General features: G+C 41.3%; 1 protein-coding gene across 1 annotated transcript in view; it reads left to right on the forward strand.

Annotated features, from left to right (window-relative positions):
- Positions 1-9,551: 9,551 nt before the first annotated feature.
- The window catches only part of LOC139612409 (brain-enriched guanylate kinase-associated protein), a 31,384-nt gene continuing 25,012 nt past the window's right edge, over positions 9,552-15,923 (forward strand). The window contains exons 1-2 of the mRNA XM_071467964.1: positions 9,552-10,824; positions 13,821-13,858. Of these exons, the coding sequence (XP_071324065.1) occupies positions 9,799-10,824; positions 13,821-13,858 (1,064 nt within the window). The 5' untranslated portion in view covers positions 9,552-9,798. The remainder of the gene's footprint in view (positions 10,825-13,820; positions 13,859-15,923) is intronic.

Below are 15,923 nucleotides of genomic sequence, written 5' to 3' on the forward strand. Positions count from 1 at the left end.
ACATTGTTTAAACTCACAATAGTGGGAGATCACGTAGTTTCCAATAACACTGAATACTGCATATCACAGTGGATCTTTATGCTTTGTTAGTGTCAACCTTACTGGTCTGCACTGATACCCACAGCTGGTTGCATCTCTGCTGTGAACTGGGATCAGACTAACTACCCTGTCTCTTAGCAGCTTATCACTTATTGCAATGGTAATTTCCACTGAGTTGTATAGATAGAAACAGATTTGTACAGTTTTGTACATGGAGCAGTAAAACAAGCCACTGCCACTGCCCCAGACAGACAAAATGACAAGTGACAAGGAAGTGAAGACCTGCCTGAATGAGAGGACTGACTGAGGGCATTTTCACTTTGACCCCAAAAGTGTATGTAAATGAATGGAGTGAGGGCGCTGTTATCTTATTGTATTTGAATACTGTCACTTTAGAGTAGTTGAAGCCTTTGAAGATGAAATATAAAACAGCTTTTCAGTTTTAATTTTAAATTGGTCATAGAACGCCAACATGAGTATATGATGCAGTAATGAAAATGCTAATTGGATTACTGCATTTTCTTTTTCATTTTTACTTAAATAACACATACTGTGGGACGTGGGGTCACATGACTGCTGGGCTGAAGGGCAGCAGGTGTGCTGACTGCACAGCTCACGCAGGTGCCTTGAGTGTTTTTTGATCTCTATCATGGGCCCATTCTTTGTTTGTGCTTCAGTTGAGCTGGTTCCCTCCATCATTTCACCTTTGTTCCTGAGTGTGTTGAGTGAGTAGTTTATTATTATTATTTTCATTTTACATGATCATTGAAGTCCTCTCTCTGCTTCTATAATGACTGTAACATTAATACATTTAGTTTATTTTTCTGCACCAGATGCTTTGAGGGGGAAAACACCATAATGTAATCATGGATTGTGCTTTCTAAAGGAGAACCCAACCCTCTTCAAGAATTCACACTTCTTATTCCTGTGCCCGAGAACAGTTTGGTCAATATTTGTGAACACGCAGCACTCTCCTCTGACCTGTTGGGGGGGGGTAGATGACACAGGTAATGTAGATTATGGGATTAGCAAGGTAATTTATTTCCACCAGTAGCTCAAAGTAACAGATTTGTGCATTTGGGGGGGGGGAGTAAGTTGCCTCCTGAGGTGCCTGTCTTGGCTGAGCACATAGCATGCTAAGCTAGCTATGCTATGGTATGCTAGTTAGCGCTTTTTGTGTGTTTTTTGTTTTTTTGTTTTTTTTTCCTGAAACTATACTATGCTAGCTTTGCTATGCTATTCTAGCTAACCCCTTTTGCATCAATGGTCTTTTGTGTGGCTGTGGTGGTTTAGTCTTTTACCTTTTTGATATAAGAGGCACCCCTTTGTTTTCACTGAGGAATTCAGGACCTGATTGGGTAATTGAACAATATTAAAATGCAAGCATACTGAAAGCTAAGTGATTTTTAGCAGTGGTGGAAAGTAATTATGTACATTTATTTTAAGTATAACACTTACATACAATTTTGAGGATCTTGTTCTTTGCTTGAGTAGTTCAATTTTGTTACTTTATACTTCCACTGCACTACTTATTATTATTATTATTATTATTATTATTATTATTATTATTATTATTAAATATGAATGCAAATATTGTACTTTCTACTCTACTTTAGAGATTTAGAGATTTATTCGACAGCTTTAGTTACACAAGCAACAGGCCTGCATTGTACTGGGTTTCCTTTCCTTGACCCTCCTAATTATGATTGTTGTATAATTTGCACTCAAACCATCTACAGCAGTAAAATGCTACAACTACATTATGCATGAGAAAAATTAATCGTCATATATAATTTTTCAGTCACAGGGGACATTTTTTGTACTTGAGTACTTTTTATACATTTTGCTAATAGTACTTGTGTACTTAGGATTTTGACTGCAGGACTTTGACTTCTAGGCCTACTTAAATATTATCTGATTGATTTATTGGTACTTTTACTAAAGTAAACGATCTGGGTACTTTTCCCCACCACTGGTCTTTGTACATCTAAACAGTAGATGATGCTGTTCAGCTGTAATTTTCCACCTTGATGCTTTCACTACACCTCAGTTGTCCTACACTTTAAAGATGAGTCATTTCCTTGTGAGCTCAAACCAGTTGAAGTCATAAAATCAGCAGTGTATTTTTGGGCTGATCTGTCCTGTGTTTAAGCCTCAATGTTCCTCAGTGTCTCTCCAGCCTCAGGTGATGGAGCACGCCTCTCATCTTACAGTATATGTACAGGATGGAAGAAGCCACAAGGGGGAGCTCTTGCTCAACTAGAGTGGGGTTAAACAGAGGAACAAAGAATCATTATTTCACCTTATATTTCCTAAAGTATATAAAGACAATAAAAAGAGGGAAACATCACTAGAAACCATCATTAAGTAAAGCATAAAAAAATTAAAATAAGGAAGCTCAAAAACACAAGCATTTTTATCTCATGTGGTGTACAATGCTTTGAGATATATTTCCTCTGTTTGTTTTAACTGAGTCCCCACTCGGCCCATTTTCCAGGTACCAAAATATCACTGCAAAGCACAGCAAGAAAAACAAAATGCAAATCACTCTCCTCGGTGAACTAACATCAGGCCTAATTGGAAGTTAATGAGATATCCTGCGGTTCCAGATATATTAAAAATATCTAAGGTTTATCCTTCTGGACTAAAATAACCTAACATGAGGTTCAGAAATGTCCAAGTATTATGTCTTCTACACGATGACAGTGGTAGAGGAAGAAGTAAGAGTAGTATGTATACCGAGTAAGAAAACCATGCTGTAAAAATATTCCACTACAAGTAATAGTTCTGGTTCTAAAGTCCTTAAAGTAAAAGTACACAAGTATTGATAGTATTGGCAGGCAAGTATTTGTTCTGCAGAAAAATTACCCCTGTGAGTGTAATATGTGTATAATTTTGCTGCTGTAATTGGTTGAGGTAGAGCTAATTTGAATTAGTGTTTTTTTTGGGCAAATTGTTCTTCCCCAAAAGCAAAAAGAGCACCATTCAAGTCACAAAAAATAAGAAAAGACAAAAGAGACATCAAATTACGGTCCTACAAACCTAATAACCACAGCAACATGATGAATATAATAGTCACCATTATTAGTAGAATTAAATCTTCACTATCATCTAATCATATTAAAATTCTGATTTACATACTGTTATGTTGTTGAATTTATGACAATGCATCATGTTTTAAGCTATCATATTTTTATTTAGTAACTATAGCTGTCAAATGCTGTAAATGTTATAGTAAAGAAAAGTATATTTCCTTTTGAAATGTAGCTGACTAGAAGTATAAAGTGGCATTAAATGTAAATACTCAAGTACAAGTACCTCAAAACTGCACTGGAGTAAATATATTTAGTTGACATTTTCAAACATGTAGACGTCAACCACAACTGACAAAGTAAAAATAAAAAAGTATAATTAGCAAACATTTGAATCATCAAAAGTGAAAGTGCTCAATGTAGAAAACTGTGTTGTATTAAATATCATATTATGGCGTTATTAAGACTGTTGCTATTACAATTTGATACACTAACTTTTATAAAATGATCATATTTTGATAACATATTCTGCAGATAGTAACAAGTTGTGTTGAGTCAAATACAGCTGCTATGATTAATTGATTATTTGATTCGTTCATTGGCAGAAAAATAATCTGCAGCTATTTTGGTAATTGACTAAATGCACAATTTTTGCTTGTTCCTGCTTCTCACATGTGAGGATTTGATGCCTGTCTTTGTCACACATGATAGTAAACTGAATATATTTGGGTTTTACACTGTTAGTTGGACAAAATAAGACATTTAATGCATCACTACACAGTGTGGTTTATCATCATGGGCATTTTTCATGACTGTTTTTTACACATGAAAAATCTGCAGATTAATCAGTAACAATTGTTAGTTGCAGCACTAGAGTGAAATGTACAATAATGTATCAGAAGAATTAAAGTGGCATAAAATGGATATACTTAAGTAAGGCACCTTCATTTTGTGCTGAGATACTGTATTTGAGCAAACCACAGCGCACTGTTCATCTATTTAGAGACAGATTTTCAGTTATCATCTCGCGTTCTTGATCCTATTTCAGCAACAGGCATCTGTACCAGTTTGGTCACCATGGTAATGACTGTGAATATTGTTCCCTGCCTGTAAACTATGAGGACGAGAAGATTGTGAGGTTTAAAAGTCAGCGCTCAAGGGGGTCCAGATTTATTTTAATTTCATAATATTTTTCTACAGTTGAGGTATTCATCTCATCAGTGGTTCGTCGTCGCAGCGAGGCACAGTTTTGTCAGGCAGCAGAGTGTGTGAGTGTGTGTGTTTGTGTGCATCCCTGAGAGCTGGGACCCAACCGACTGTTGCCATGGATACTTGGTGCTGACACCACAAGAACTGTGTAGGCTTGTTGAAGATATAATTAATAACAAAGGATTAGAGGCAAAGGTAGCATGGGGCTCAGTATGAGAAACCTCATCACACAGTTACTATAATTGGCATCCTTTCTTTCTGTGTGTGTGTGTGTGTGTGTGTGTGTGCGTGTGTGTGAGAAGGCCACAAGAAAAGTTACCGAAAAATAACAGTGGAAACAGTACTCTCAGACTGCTGCTGCATTTATCTTCTTGACAAGCAATTTGCTCTAAATATGTTTTCTTGGTTGGTGGCCAGAATCTTGTAGGTAGATGTTTTCTGAAAGTAATTTATTTGGAGCAGCATCACCTTGTTGGGTGCCTTTATGCCTACATACTGGATATCTGGGGAACATTTATTAAGCATAATAAGATAATTGATATGCATTAAAATGTATTGATAAATGGTATGAACACACAAAAGCTTTGTCTAATGTTTACTTGGAGTATGGACCAGAATCCAGTTATTTTTAGCCATGCTTGATCATTTTTGGATGCACTGCCATCAGATCTAGCGCAGATGTTAATGTTTCTTTGTCATCATCAGGTCAAAGGTTTCATTTGTCCAATATTTTGGTTTGTCACCGAATACCTGCAAAACTAATGTCATTCCCATTAGCCTCAACTGTACTTTATGTTTCGCTCTAATAAGTGAATATTAGCATGCTTAAATGCTAAGCTAATATGGTTATCAAGTTTAATACACCAGCCAAATATCAACATGTTAGTATTGTCATTGAGTGGATTAGCATCCTCACATTAGCGTTGATCTTATCTATTACAGATTATGATTACATTTATCAATAAATAATGTTACTGGACTGGTATGATGCTCAAAGAGAAAGGGGCATCTAACACTATTTTACATATCCTAGAATAATGGTTATGAATTGTGGGAGGTGAAAATAATAATAGAACAAATAGTTTGGCCCAATAATTAATGGCATTTGAACAGAAAGAAGTCCGAAAGTAAACAAAAGCAGCAAGAATATACTGTACATTACTGATTAAAATTAAAGCTGCATGTCGACACATGTTTTTTTCTTATGTTGTCTGCAGTTTTTGGACTAAACTTTCCAGAAACTACAGATAATTTACTCCCTCTGTTCCTTTCTGTGTTCTGCAGGTGGCGTCCATTTCTTCCACTGTTCGGCCGTGAAGTCTGTCAATGCTCGTGAAAACAACTCAGTGGCTCTGCCGCAACATGCTACAGTCACCATTTGCTGTGTGACTGAGTTGGTGACACACACACACACACACACACTATGACGTGTCAGGCTCTGTTGACAGAAAACTGTGGTATGATAATGACATGTATTGAGGTCAGCTGGTCTCCCTCCCCAGTAGCACATCCTTATAGAAATCAGGGTATATCCACTCTACACCTACAGTAATTAAAGCTATAGACTGTAAATCTACAGTGTTCATATGAGGGGAGCATGTCTACATTCCTGAAGTGTTTGATCCAGCACAAAGCTGTCGGTGGATGCTTTGTAAAGATTAAACTTGAGACTTTTTTTCATCTACCACGGTTCCTGTTTGAAATAGATGCTCATTGCCCTTGTGATATGCATTATGTGCTTCTGTAATTGCTGTCTGACTGATGTTGTTGCAGACCTAACTGTGTGTTCTGCAGGGATCCCAGGAAACCTATCTCCACACCTCCAGAACGAGCTGGCCCTTATTCAATTTAGCCCATTCTCATTTGATTGCACAGTGTGATTCTCTGAAAGCGACCCCACAGGTCCCGAGGCATTGACAAGTGTCTCTGCATGAGAAGGATTACTGATGCCTCATCGACACGCTGTTTCCTCATCTTGGCTTTTCACAAGAGCACCTGTTTGCCATTATTGACAAGCTCAGCTAAGACACAAGACACAGTAAGTGAGCTCCATACCCGAACATCCAATATGCAGACTTAAAGATGGGAACAGGTTAAGTGATTCTCTGGAAATGCTTCCCACAGTCTGAAATCAATCGCTGCTTTTCCTGTTGCTTTAAAAGACAAGCATGAGAGGGAGCCAGTGATCTTACTGTTATCATCTTGCTTTAAGTTTTAGGTCAGGTTTCCCGTTGTGTTCATACAAGCTATTAATTCACTGACACATTTTATCAGTTTGTGGGGGAAAAACATTAAATGGCGAAGAGTGGATGTAGACGATTGCTTTTTCTTCCTGCATTTTGGATTTATCTGGTGTATGTGAAAAGGGATCAGCTGCTCTTTGTCACTGCCATATATGTTCCATGCTGTTTGTTGTTGTAATTCAGCCACAAGTTAAACTGGCTTTCGTCACTTTGAGAAGTATCACACTGACCTGCTGTCCAGCCAGTGTTTAGTATGAGGCAGTGAGGACAGATGGCAGAGCAGCCTCTGATCGATGAGAAAGGCAGGCCGAAGAGGAACACAAAAAAAACCCCAAAAAAAAAACACTGCCATAGTAACAACTGAGTGGCACAAGGCCATACTTCTTCATGGCCGGAGCTGACCGGCCGTGGCATTTCGTCTGCTGTGCAGGCTTAGTAAAGGACGCAGAGCGTGGCCCCTGCAGAGGCTGAGCCCAGCCAGCCACCGAGAGAAAGCAGGGTGCAACCACTGAGTAAGCAAGCATCACCAATTATCTCCACCTCTGCGCTTGTAGCAGGAATCCATTTCGGCACCATTACCTCTGGGCAGCCATGGGCTGACAGTCTCTCCCATCAGGGCGATAGTTCTAAATTGGCTCCCACCCCTCTACACTTCCTGAGATTGAAAAGAGATTATTAAAGACATTCATCATAGAAGAGGCCTGAGCCTGTCTGGAAAGTCTGAAATGGTGAGAAATGGCGTCACAATGGAGAGAGCCTGAAGAAAGAGGAAAAAGGGGGATGGAGTAGAGAGAAAACGATATAGAGATATGTTTGTGAGCTGAAGGCTTGGTGCTCCTCCCTGGTACCAGACAGAGTGGTCCCTTGGGTGTCTTGTGAGCGGCTGGGCTATAGCAGCAGGCAGGCAGGATGTGGGGCCCAAGTCTGGAGGAATGCATGCCACCCAGTCATGGCTAAAACCCCACATATCGGATGCAGCGCTAATGATATCCCTGGAGACAGAAACAGTCTGGTTCCTGCATGACAAGATGCACTGTGCAGTGTGTTATCTGTGTCTGATCCAGGGTGATTTCTTGGGGAAAGCCTGTACAGATAGGACAAGTTTAAGGTCTGCTCTGTGGCCTTATGCTTAGACATCAAATTGGTTCATAATGGCTTGCAATATTGAACATCCTCTGATTTAGTCTTTGCAGCCAAGAATATGATTTCAGTTTTTTGCAGGAAAGACACTAACATAGCACACGCCCAAAGAGACCATTAGTTGAAATGTGAGATGTTGCACTGTGTGGATTCCCCCCTTACAGCTGATGCTACACTTTCAGTTCAGATTCCATACAAGCATACATCTTAAACTTGTGCTTTGAATTATGGTTTCACTTTGAGGAGAGGCCACCAGCCTGGCTTGGTATTTGGCATTTTAATTTCTGTCAAATTGCTGCCACTCACTTGCCAATCCTGATCTCTCACACCCCTCCCATCCACCGACTAACAGAGGTGTTACCGACACACTTATGTAATCACCTGAATATTGATGAACATGAGAGCTACAGTATGCCCATATGAATTCAGTGTTCAGAATGTGAAAGCTGTCTTCATTATACAAATTGCATGCATATTGGTAGATGGTTAAAGTAAGAATTAGGAGATGACATAGTAGCAGCACGAAATGTGAAACTATGCATTCGACAGCACTCCCGAACCAGTTAGATTAAGTTAGAGAGCTACCAATTTTGTAGTGTCTGAAAAGAGGCTGAGAATGTGAGTGAATGAATGTACTGTATTAGTATGAGTGTGGTTGCATAGACTAGAAAAAAGGAGAAAAAAAATCACTACAAAACAAATAAAAATTTTGGAAAATACACTTTCTCATTGAGAGTTACAGCGAGAGAATCGATGCCAAATATGGACCTGTTTTAGTCTCCATAATCTTGATACTGACGATAGATTTCTTAAATCTTCTGCTTTTTGCAGTAAGTTTGTAGTTGCAGCCAGGAGGCAGTTATCTTAGCTTAGCATAAAGAATAAGAGCAAAGGGATGCCTACCAGCATCTCTAAAGCTAAATAACATGTTGCATCTTGTTTCTTTAATCTGCACACAAACAGAAATGGAAAAATCACTTTTTTTTGTTTTATGGACAGTTGTGCTTTAACTTTGTTTAAAAAAAAAAAAAAAAAAAACAGTTCCTCAATGTGCCCTGGCTTTCCAGGAAGTCATCACACCTGGCTTTTGTTTGGAAAATCCCTGTGAAACCAAAAAATGGCAGATCTGAACTTTCAAGAAAGCCAGGCTAGCTGTTTTCCTCTGTTTCCAGGCTTTATGCAAACTGTCTCCTGGGTTTAGCTCTGAACTCAACACACAGACATGAGTGGTATTAATTTTCTCATAAGACTCAGTGAGAGTGCAAGTAAGTCTATTTAAGGAAATTTCTAATATGATAAAGTTAAAACTTTGTAAAAAATACAGTATGTTGTAAAACAGGTTTTGGTTAATATGAGTTGTAGTCATTTAAATGTGTACCTTCATAGTTATTATTCTATAATAGAAATTCTCTCACTATTTCAAACATACAGTACATCTTAGAGTCTTTTCATAAACCTCACTCTTGTGTTAATGAGAGATATTGATGAGATTACTGTAATCCATTACTCAACAAGCTCGTCCATTAGTCCGTGTGTCTGTGTGTCAGCTGCCATGTGCTCTGTTGGATCAATGCTCTTCTACGACCACTGACCTGGAAAAAGCTGAAAAAGCTTTGCCTGCTCTGCTATCAATAGACAGTCTAATTAAGAGCAGCACCCTCAGAGTAAGCTCTGCTCAGCTCGCAAAGACACTTGCTAGGATTGTATGAAAACTCCCTCTCATTAAACCCAAACCTGAAGCTTTTGCAGATTAACAGCAGAGCCGCCGTGATTTTCACTCTCTTTGACTTTGGCCTCAGAATATATTATCATGAGAAGATATGATGTTTGTGGGCAAATATTAAAGAATCAGAGATTTTTTTTTTTTTTCTTTTTACACCAACCTACAGTAATGAGACGTCTCCATAATTCTCTGCATGAAATTTTAAGACATGGATGTCCTTGCTTGTCATAGCAGGGGGGTTATCCTGGCCCTGAAGGAGGCCATCTGTTCAGCCTGGAGTGAAAAGTATTGGATCTCTTCTAGGTCAGGCTTGCACAATAATGAGACAGGATTGGGGTAAAACTCTTTAAAATCAGAGCCATCCACTGGACCATGGATCATCTGCCAGTTGCAACAATTAGAGAACACATCCATGCAGACAGGACTCAAACCAATGGACCAGACAAGCAGCAAAGCCTGCTTCCTCTCCCAGAGTGCCACAGCCAAGCAGGACCAGCCTTCACAGAGATTCTGGGCCTCCTCTACAGCCATCCACCCTATGTTTAACGGTGATCAGGTCTGGCTGGAGGAGCTGATAGACCGTTCTTCTGACCAGTCGTCTCCTAGCAGCAGCCCAGGAGGCAGCAGGAGCAGCAGCGAAGGTACCAGTAGCCTTTACAGCTGGAGCTCAGGAGTGACCTGCCTCCTGCACAGCTCAATCAAGAAACAGAGTCAGGAAGCTTTTCGGACTCGACTCAGAGAGGAGAGAAGATGGGGGGCGCTTGCAGCATGTCCCACCAGAAGACCTCATGGCAGAGTTCATCCAGAAGCAAAGCAGAGAGGAGGCTGCAAGCATAACAAACCACACGCATGGCCAGAGAGCAGTGGGCTGTGTCAGGGGAGGGGCTCAGCACGGAGCCACACCAGCACTAAAAGTGTAAAACTACAGTGGTTGCTGGAGGAAAAGATTGAAGCCAAGCTGAAGTTTTCAGAGTTCCTGGATGAGGTGACATCCAACGTGTTTGACCAAAGCAGCCTGCAGGCATTTGGGAGACCAGTTTCGCCCTCCAGCTCCACCACAACAAACCCAGATCAGACTGAAGAAGAGATCCACGTGGTGACTCAGTGGAGCCCCAGGCTGCCCCGCTCAATGGCCCATCAGCGGGGCTCTGTACTCGACCAGAAAAAGCCCCAAGAAGAGCTGACTCGCCCTCACCTGACACAGAAAACGTACCTAGAGACGGACATTGACGCTGTGAGGGCCGATGACGAGCAGCAGGATCAGGAGATAAAAGCAGATACAACACCACAGCTGGATCGAGGCGACAAGAAAAACGTGATTCCACCTCCTCCGCAGTTCTGTCAAGGGTACAAGATGAAGAGTCCCTTTCCGGAGTTTTATCGCGACTTCCCCAGATACCCCTACAGATCTGCCTCTCTGCCCAGGGGCATCAACATGGTGAGTGATGAAAGCTGTCCCAGTCTTTTATCAAAGCCAGGCCTCTGAACATATGTTATGATTGGATCAGATTTTTTTTTTTTTTTTTTCTCACAAAGTTTGAAGCGATGTCTGAGTAAATCAAGTCTTTGGGTGATTTGAGTGAGCTGTTCTTGATTTTTCTAGGGTATTTCTGTTGTAACAGCATAAAGAAGTGCAGGAAATTTTTTTTTGTCTAATGCAGCCTATGAGGCTTTGTCTTACTCAAGATTTTAATAATGATATAAAGGAAATGATCAATACCACACTAACAAAAAAAAAAAAAGAATTAAAAAAATGTATAGAAAACACTATGGAAGACAATAGGGGAACAAAGACACCAAAACAGGCCACTATGCAATATTCATTGTCCGTATTGGCTTAATGATATTCCTACATTTTAGCATTTTTAGTCTTGCATTAACACATTTTTGCCCACCAGGGGAGCAGAAATAAAATGTAAACACTGTAAGAAGTTATAGCAAACTTTTCAGCAAACAGTTACTTATTTACATATTCAGGAGACACAGAGCAATCATTATCATTCCTGTGGAGTGGTGTCTCTGGACACCTGGCCCTTGTAAGTCCAATATTCACTCTCTCTTTGAGCTCTGATTTTGTTCTCTGCTCACTCCTGAAGCAAATATATGGCTGTTTAGGTGCTTAATGCTCCACTATGGTCATCAGCTAGAGGCTAATTATGTCTGTCTGTTCTGCTGAATAGTGGGTTTTTTTGTCAGACATTTTTTTTTTTTTTTTTTTTTTTTTTTTTTGGTAAAAAACAACTGCTTGCTGCATTCAAATTTGAAGTGGAGAGTCCTGTTATAATTCACTTTTGGTTTGTCTGCTTTCGGATATACATAGTCATTTGATCTATTGGTAAAAATATAGATTATAGCTGTTTTTAATGCCATTAGTTTTTGCTTCGATCACAAAAAGTCTCAAATTTCAGTAATTACAAAAGGTGAAAGAACTTGGAGCTGATCCACACAGATGTGCTACCACTCAGCTGATCCACAGGGTCAGATGGATGATGTGAGTCCATGATGAGCTGACCAGTGAGCAGGGAGTTTTTTTTTTTCGTTTTTTTGGGGGGGGGGGGTGCTCATTTGCATTCTGCCCATCAGCAGCTCCTCCACACAAACAATCTCAACTTAACAATGCAGTCATTTACTGAGTCGGCCCACTCACCAGCATTTATTGTCTGACATCCATTATTTACTCAGCTTGAGACGTAACCTTGCTAAAATGGCTGTGGATGCAGAGAACCTGTTAAAACAACTGTTTTCTGCAGGAATAGCAACTGGTGGTTTCCCCAGACTCAAAGCAGCAGTGTGCATGTAACAGGAGGCTTGAGGGCTCGGTTAACAGTTACTGCATCAAAAATGAGTGTATTTGCAGCCTCAGCATGACATTTATCTCAGTGGTAGATATAATCCATTTGGCTGCAGCTGTCTTATTTTAAAATTACATTATTTCAAGTACCAGAAATCATAAATTCACATTCTTTTGCATTCCCTGGACAATGTAAAGCATCTCTGAACTACTGATTCCACTGTTCCGTGAGAGTTCGATTTGCAGTCTGTCAGCGTTTCTCCACAAACCCAAAACACACCTGACAGATCTCCGAAATCAGCACTGCTGCCATTAAATAATAAAGGAGAAGATCACATTGCCTTAATTTATTGTCTGATTAAAATTCAGCCTTTGCCGTCACCTTAGCAACTGCTTGAAAAAAAAGGTGGGTGGTGTGGGGGCTGAGAGGCAGGCATGTGAGCCTGTTGGTGTTCATCGCAGTGTAGTGTGTGAGCGTGCGCGTGTGTGTGTGTGTGTGTGTGTGTGTGTGTGTGTGTGTGTGTGTGTGGCTGCAAAGTTTCATCTCCTCACACTTGCAGTCCTTGCAGTAACAAAACATTCTTCACAGGCACATGACCTTCATGCTGTGCACTCGCTGAGGACGCAAACTACGATTCGTTGACCATCTCCCCGACTTAAAAACGTGTTTTGGTTGATCACCAGAGTTAGTTTCCCACTGACCCTGGATATCAAATCATCTGCTTTCAGCCGTGGCTCCCTTCCTTAATTACACCAGTGAACACGCACCATTTCCCACCTCTTTTAGAACTCCAGATGTTTAAACCTACTTCACCGAATCACGAGCCATGATAACAGAGCAGCACGGACGCCACACTTCATCAGGCCTGCACCCTAAATCTGAATGAGGATGAGAATTCTGGGAAAATATTCTCAAGATGATGCATAATTCATCGCCTTCAGAAAAAGGGCCAGCAACAGACTTGTATAGAACGTATTCTCCCTAACAGCCTCAGACTTGAGATGTAAGATTCAACAGATTGGACCACCTGTTCCCCCTCACCTCCCCCCCCATCTCCCCTCTTTCTCTCTCTTTCTTACTCTCTGTCGTCTGTCATCTGTCTTTCTCTGTATTTCTCAGTCTTTGCTCCCTGTCTCCGATTCAGCATCTCGACAGGGATATTGAGTTGCTGCCAGTATCCCTCATGGGGGGGCTTGCCATGTATCAGCAGTCTGGCTGCAATGGAGGTTTCCGCTCTCCCTCCACACTCCCCCCCCCCCGCCCTTCTCACCCTCTCCTCTCACACTCTTGGTATGATACGATTGTTCTCTTCTCACCTCAACTGAGCTTAGCTGTGGACAGCCGGGCGCAGTCTGATGAGCGTTGCATGAGCTTGCTCACGAGCAGGAGTGGAAGGGTGGAGGAGGGAGGGAGGGAGGGAGGGGAGGGGGGAGGGGGGGGCCGAATGAGAGAGCAGGGAAGAGAGAGAGGGGAGAAGAAACATAAACAAAAACAGAGGGAAACAGAGAGCGTGCCTGCTGAATATGTATGTTTCATTTCTCATTCGAATGAGTGTGTGTGCTGCAGCGATGCTCTACTTGGCAGCTCGCGGGCCAGTTTGATGGGTCCCCTGCACTAACACGCTGTTATTATTGTCCTTTAGGTGCCTGATGAAGAGATGAACAACATAGACACCATCAGGTAAGCTTCTTCTCTCTCCCCTTCTCTCTTGTCTCCCTCTCTCTCTTTTTGCTCATATCTTTCAGCGCTCCATCATCACGCCCCCGCGTTCTCCCTGTCTTCTTCCTTTAAGCTCCTTCCCTCCCACTCTTCCTCTCCGTCTTTCTACTCTTGCACAGTCTCACTCCCTCACTCCCTCTGTCTTCCCTCCTGGCTCAGCTGCTGCTGCTGCTGCTGCTGCTGCTGCTGCTGCTGCTGCTGTTGCTGTTGGAGTGGCGTGGTGGTGTTGGAAGTGGTGGTGGCGGCGGCGGCGGTGCCGGGCGGTGTGCATGTGTTGGGGTTTCTCTGAGCTTTAAGGGAGAGCTGGGTAAGCCAATCCAGATAGCATATAGAAGAGGGGTTTTCTCCATTCCCCCGGCGAGGCTCAGGCAGCAGGATTTTATCTCTCGGTCTCCAGGATGAAGCTCTGCGTGAGCGGAAGGTACTGCTTCACTGTTTGCGTCTTTGATTTGGATTACAAAAGCTGGCTTGATTGTAGCTGTGCCTCTGTGCCTGAATGTGTGTGTATGTGCTCATCTGTATTTGATGTGGCTGCACTCACAATGTCAGTGCGTGCTCTCTGTGTACTGATGCAGTGCTGTTAGGAATGATCTGCTTTTCTGATAGTTTGTCAAAGATTAAAGGGTATTTTTTTGGTTGTATGCAGGAAATCTCTTGGCTCGAAATTCACTGCAGTGCATGTGGCGTTACTGTAAAAGCTTTTTCCTCTGAGGGGTCAATCAAAAAAGCTTTTTAATTAGTCTCAAATGGATTAAGGTTGTAAATAATGTCCATGTATGACTGTTATACTTATGCTTTTGCATGATTTTGGACCGTCACCTGTCGGAATGCACCTACAACAATAATGAATTGCTCTGCATCATAGTGATGTTTTACCAATATGAATAACTAAGCAATAGCAGCTTTGATTAGTGATTTTTTTTCCTTTCTTTGTATGTAAATGAGCCTGACAGTCTAAAATCTTCACATAAAACCTAGGTGATAACTGAACGGATGCTTTCATGCTTTCACATGCCTGCATAAACAGATTTTAATGAGCTCATTACAAAATTGCAAGTGCTCACCCACTTTTCTGATTAAAGTTGCATTACATGGGAATTAAAGCAGCAAGGCAAACATGACGAGATGCAGGAGAGGGCTTTTTGCAGTTTCTCCCTCCTCTTGCTCTTCTTTTTTTTTCTTTACCTCATTGTCCTACAGTAGACTCATTTTAATTAATACTATTACTAATGAACCATTATTAATCTGGCACAGATGGAAATAGATCCCAAGCTTTCCCCTTTGTGTTCGATTACTGATGGTATTATTACGATTTCAGGCAGATTACAGTTTAAAAGCCATTTAACCAGCCGATGAGGGGTAATTAATCTGATGGGGTGTTTCTCCAATATGAGGCATCAATTGTCCTCACCTCTGTGTCACAGCTTTAATTGAATTATAGCAGCTCCGCCGAGATAAAAGGGGGTAGTCCCGCGCCTTCTCCCCTCGCTCTTTGCTAAATAGGAAACAAGGTCACCTGTGGCCTCTGAAGAAGCTGTGATGAGGTTAAACAGGAACCTGGATCTACCTGAGAGTCTGACCTTACCTCTACACCCCACCCACCCCCACCTCTACCCCAACACCTCATCTCCAAGATGCCTTCCAGTCTAAATGATGAAATGTCCTGAAATCTCTCTCTCTCTCTCTCTCTCTCTCTCTCTCTCTCTCTCTCTCTCTCTCTCTCGCTTCTCTTTTGCAATTTCTGTCCCTCCCTTGGCCGGGCTCCTGCATCAGGGGCCCTGTGGTGGCTGAGATAGATCTGTAAATTTTACAATTAGACACATTGGAGCATTAGAGCTTTACAGCAGAGCAGAAGCGACTTCAGTTAGACAAACACATTTAAAGTTTTAAAGAGTTTTTAAAATCACAATATTCAAGCAAACGTCAAATGTTGATATTCTGCTTAAAACAAGGTGTTTTATATTAAAAATGAGATTGACACCGTATGAACACACAAAAAAAAAGTGAGAGCTACTCCTCTGAGATG

This window comes from Trachinotus anak, unplaced genomic scaffold, assembly GCF_046630095.1.
Source record: "Trachinotus anak isolate AG129_WGS33_773 ecotype Australia unplaced genomic scaffold, CSIRO_AGI_Tana_v1 ptg000031l, whole genome shotgun sequence".
Lineage (NCBI taxonomy): Eukaryota > Metazoa > Chordata > Actinopteri > Carangiformes > Carangidae > Trachinotus > Trachinotus anak.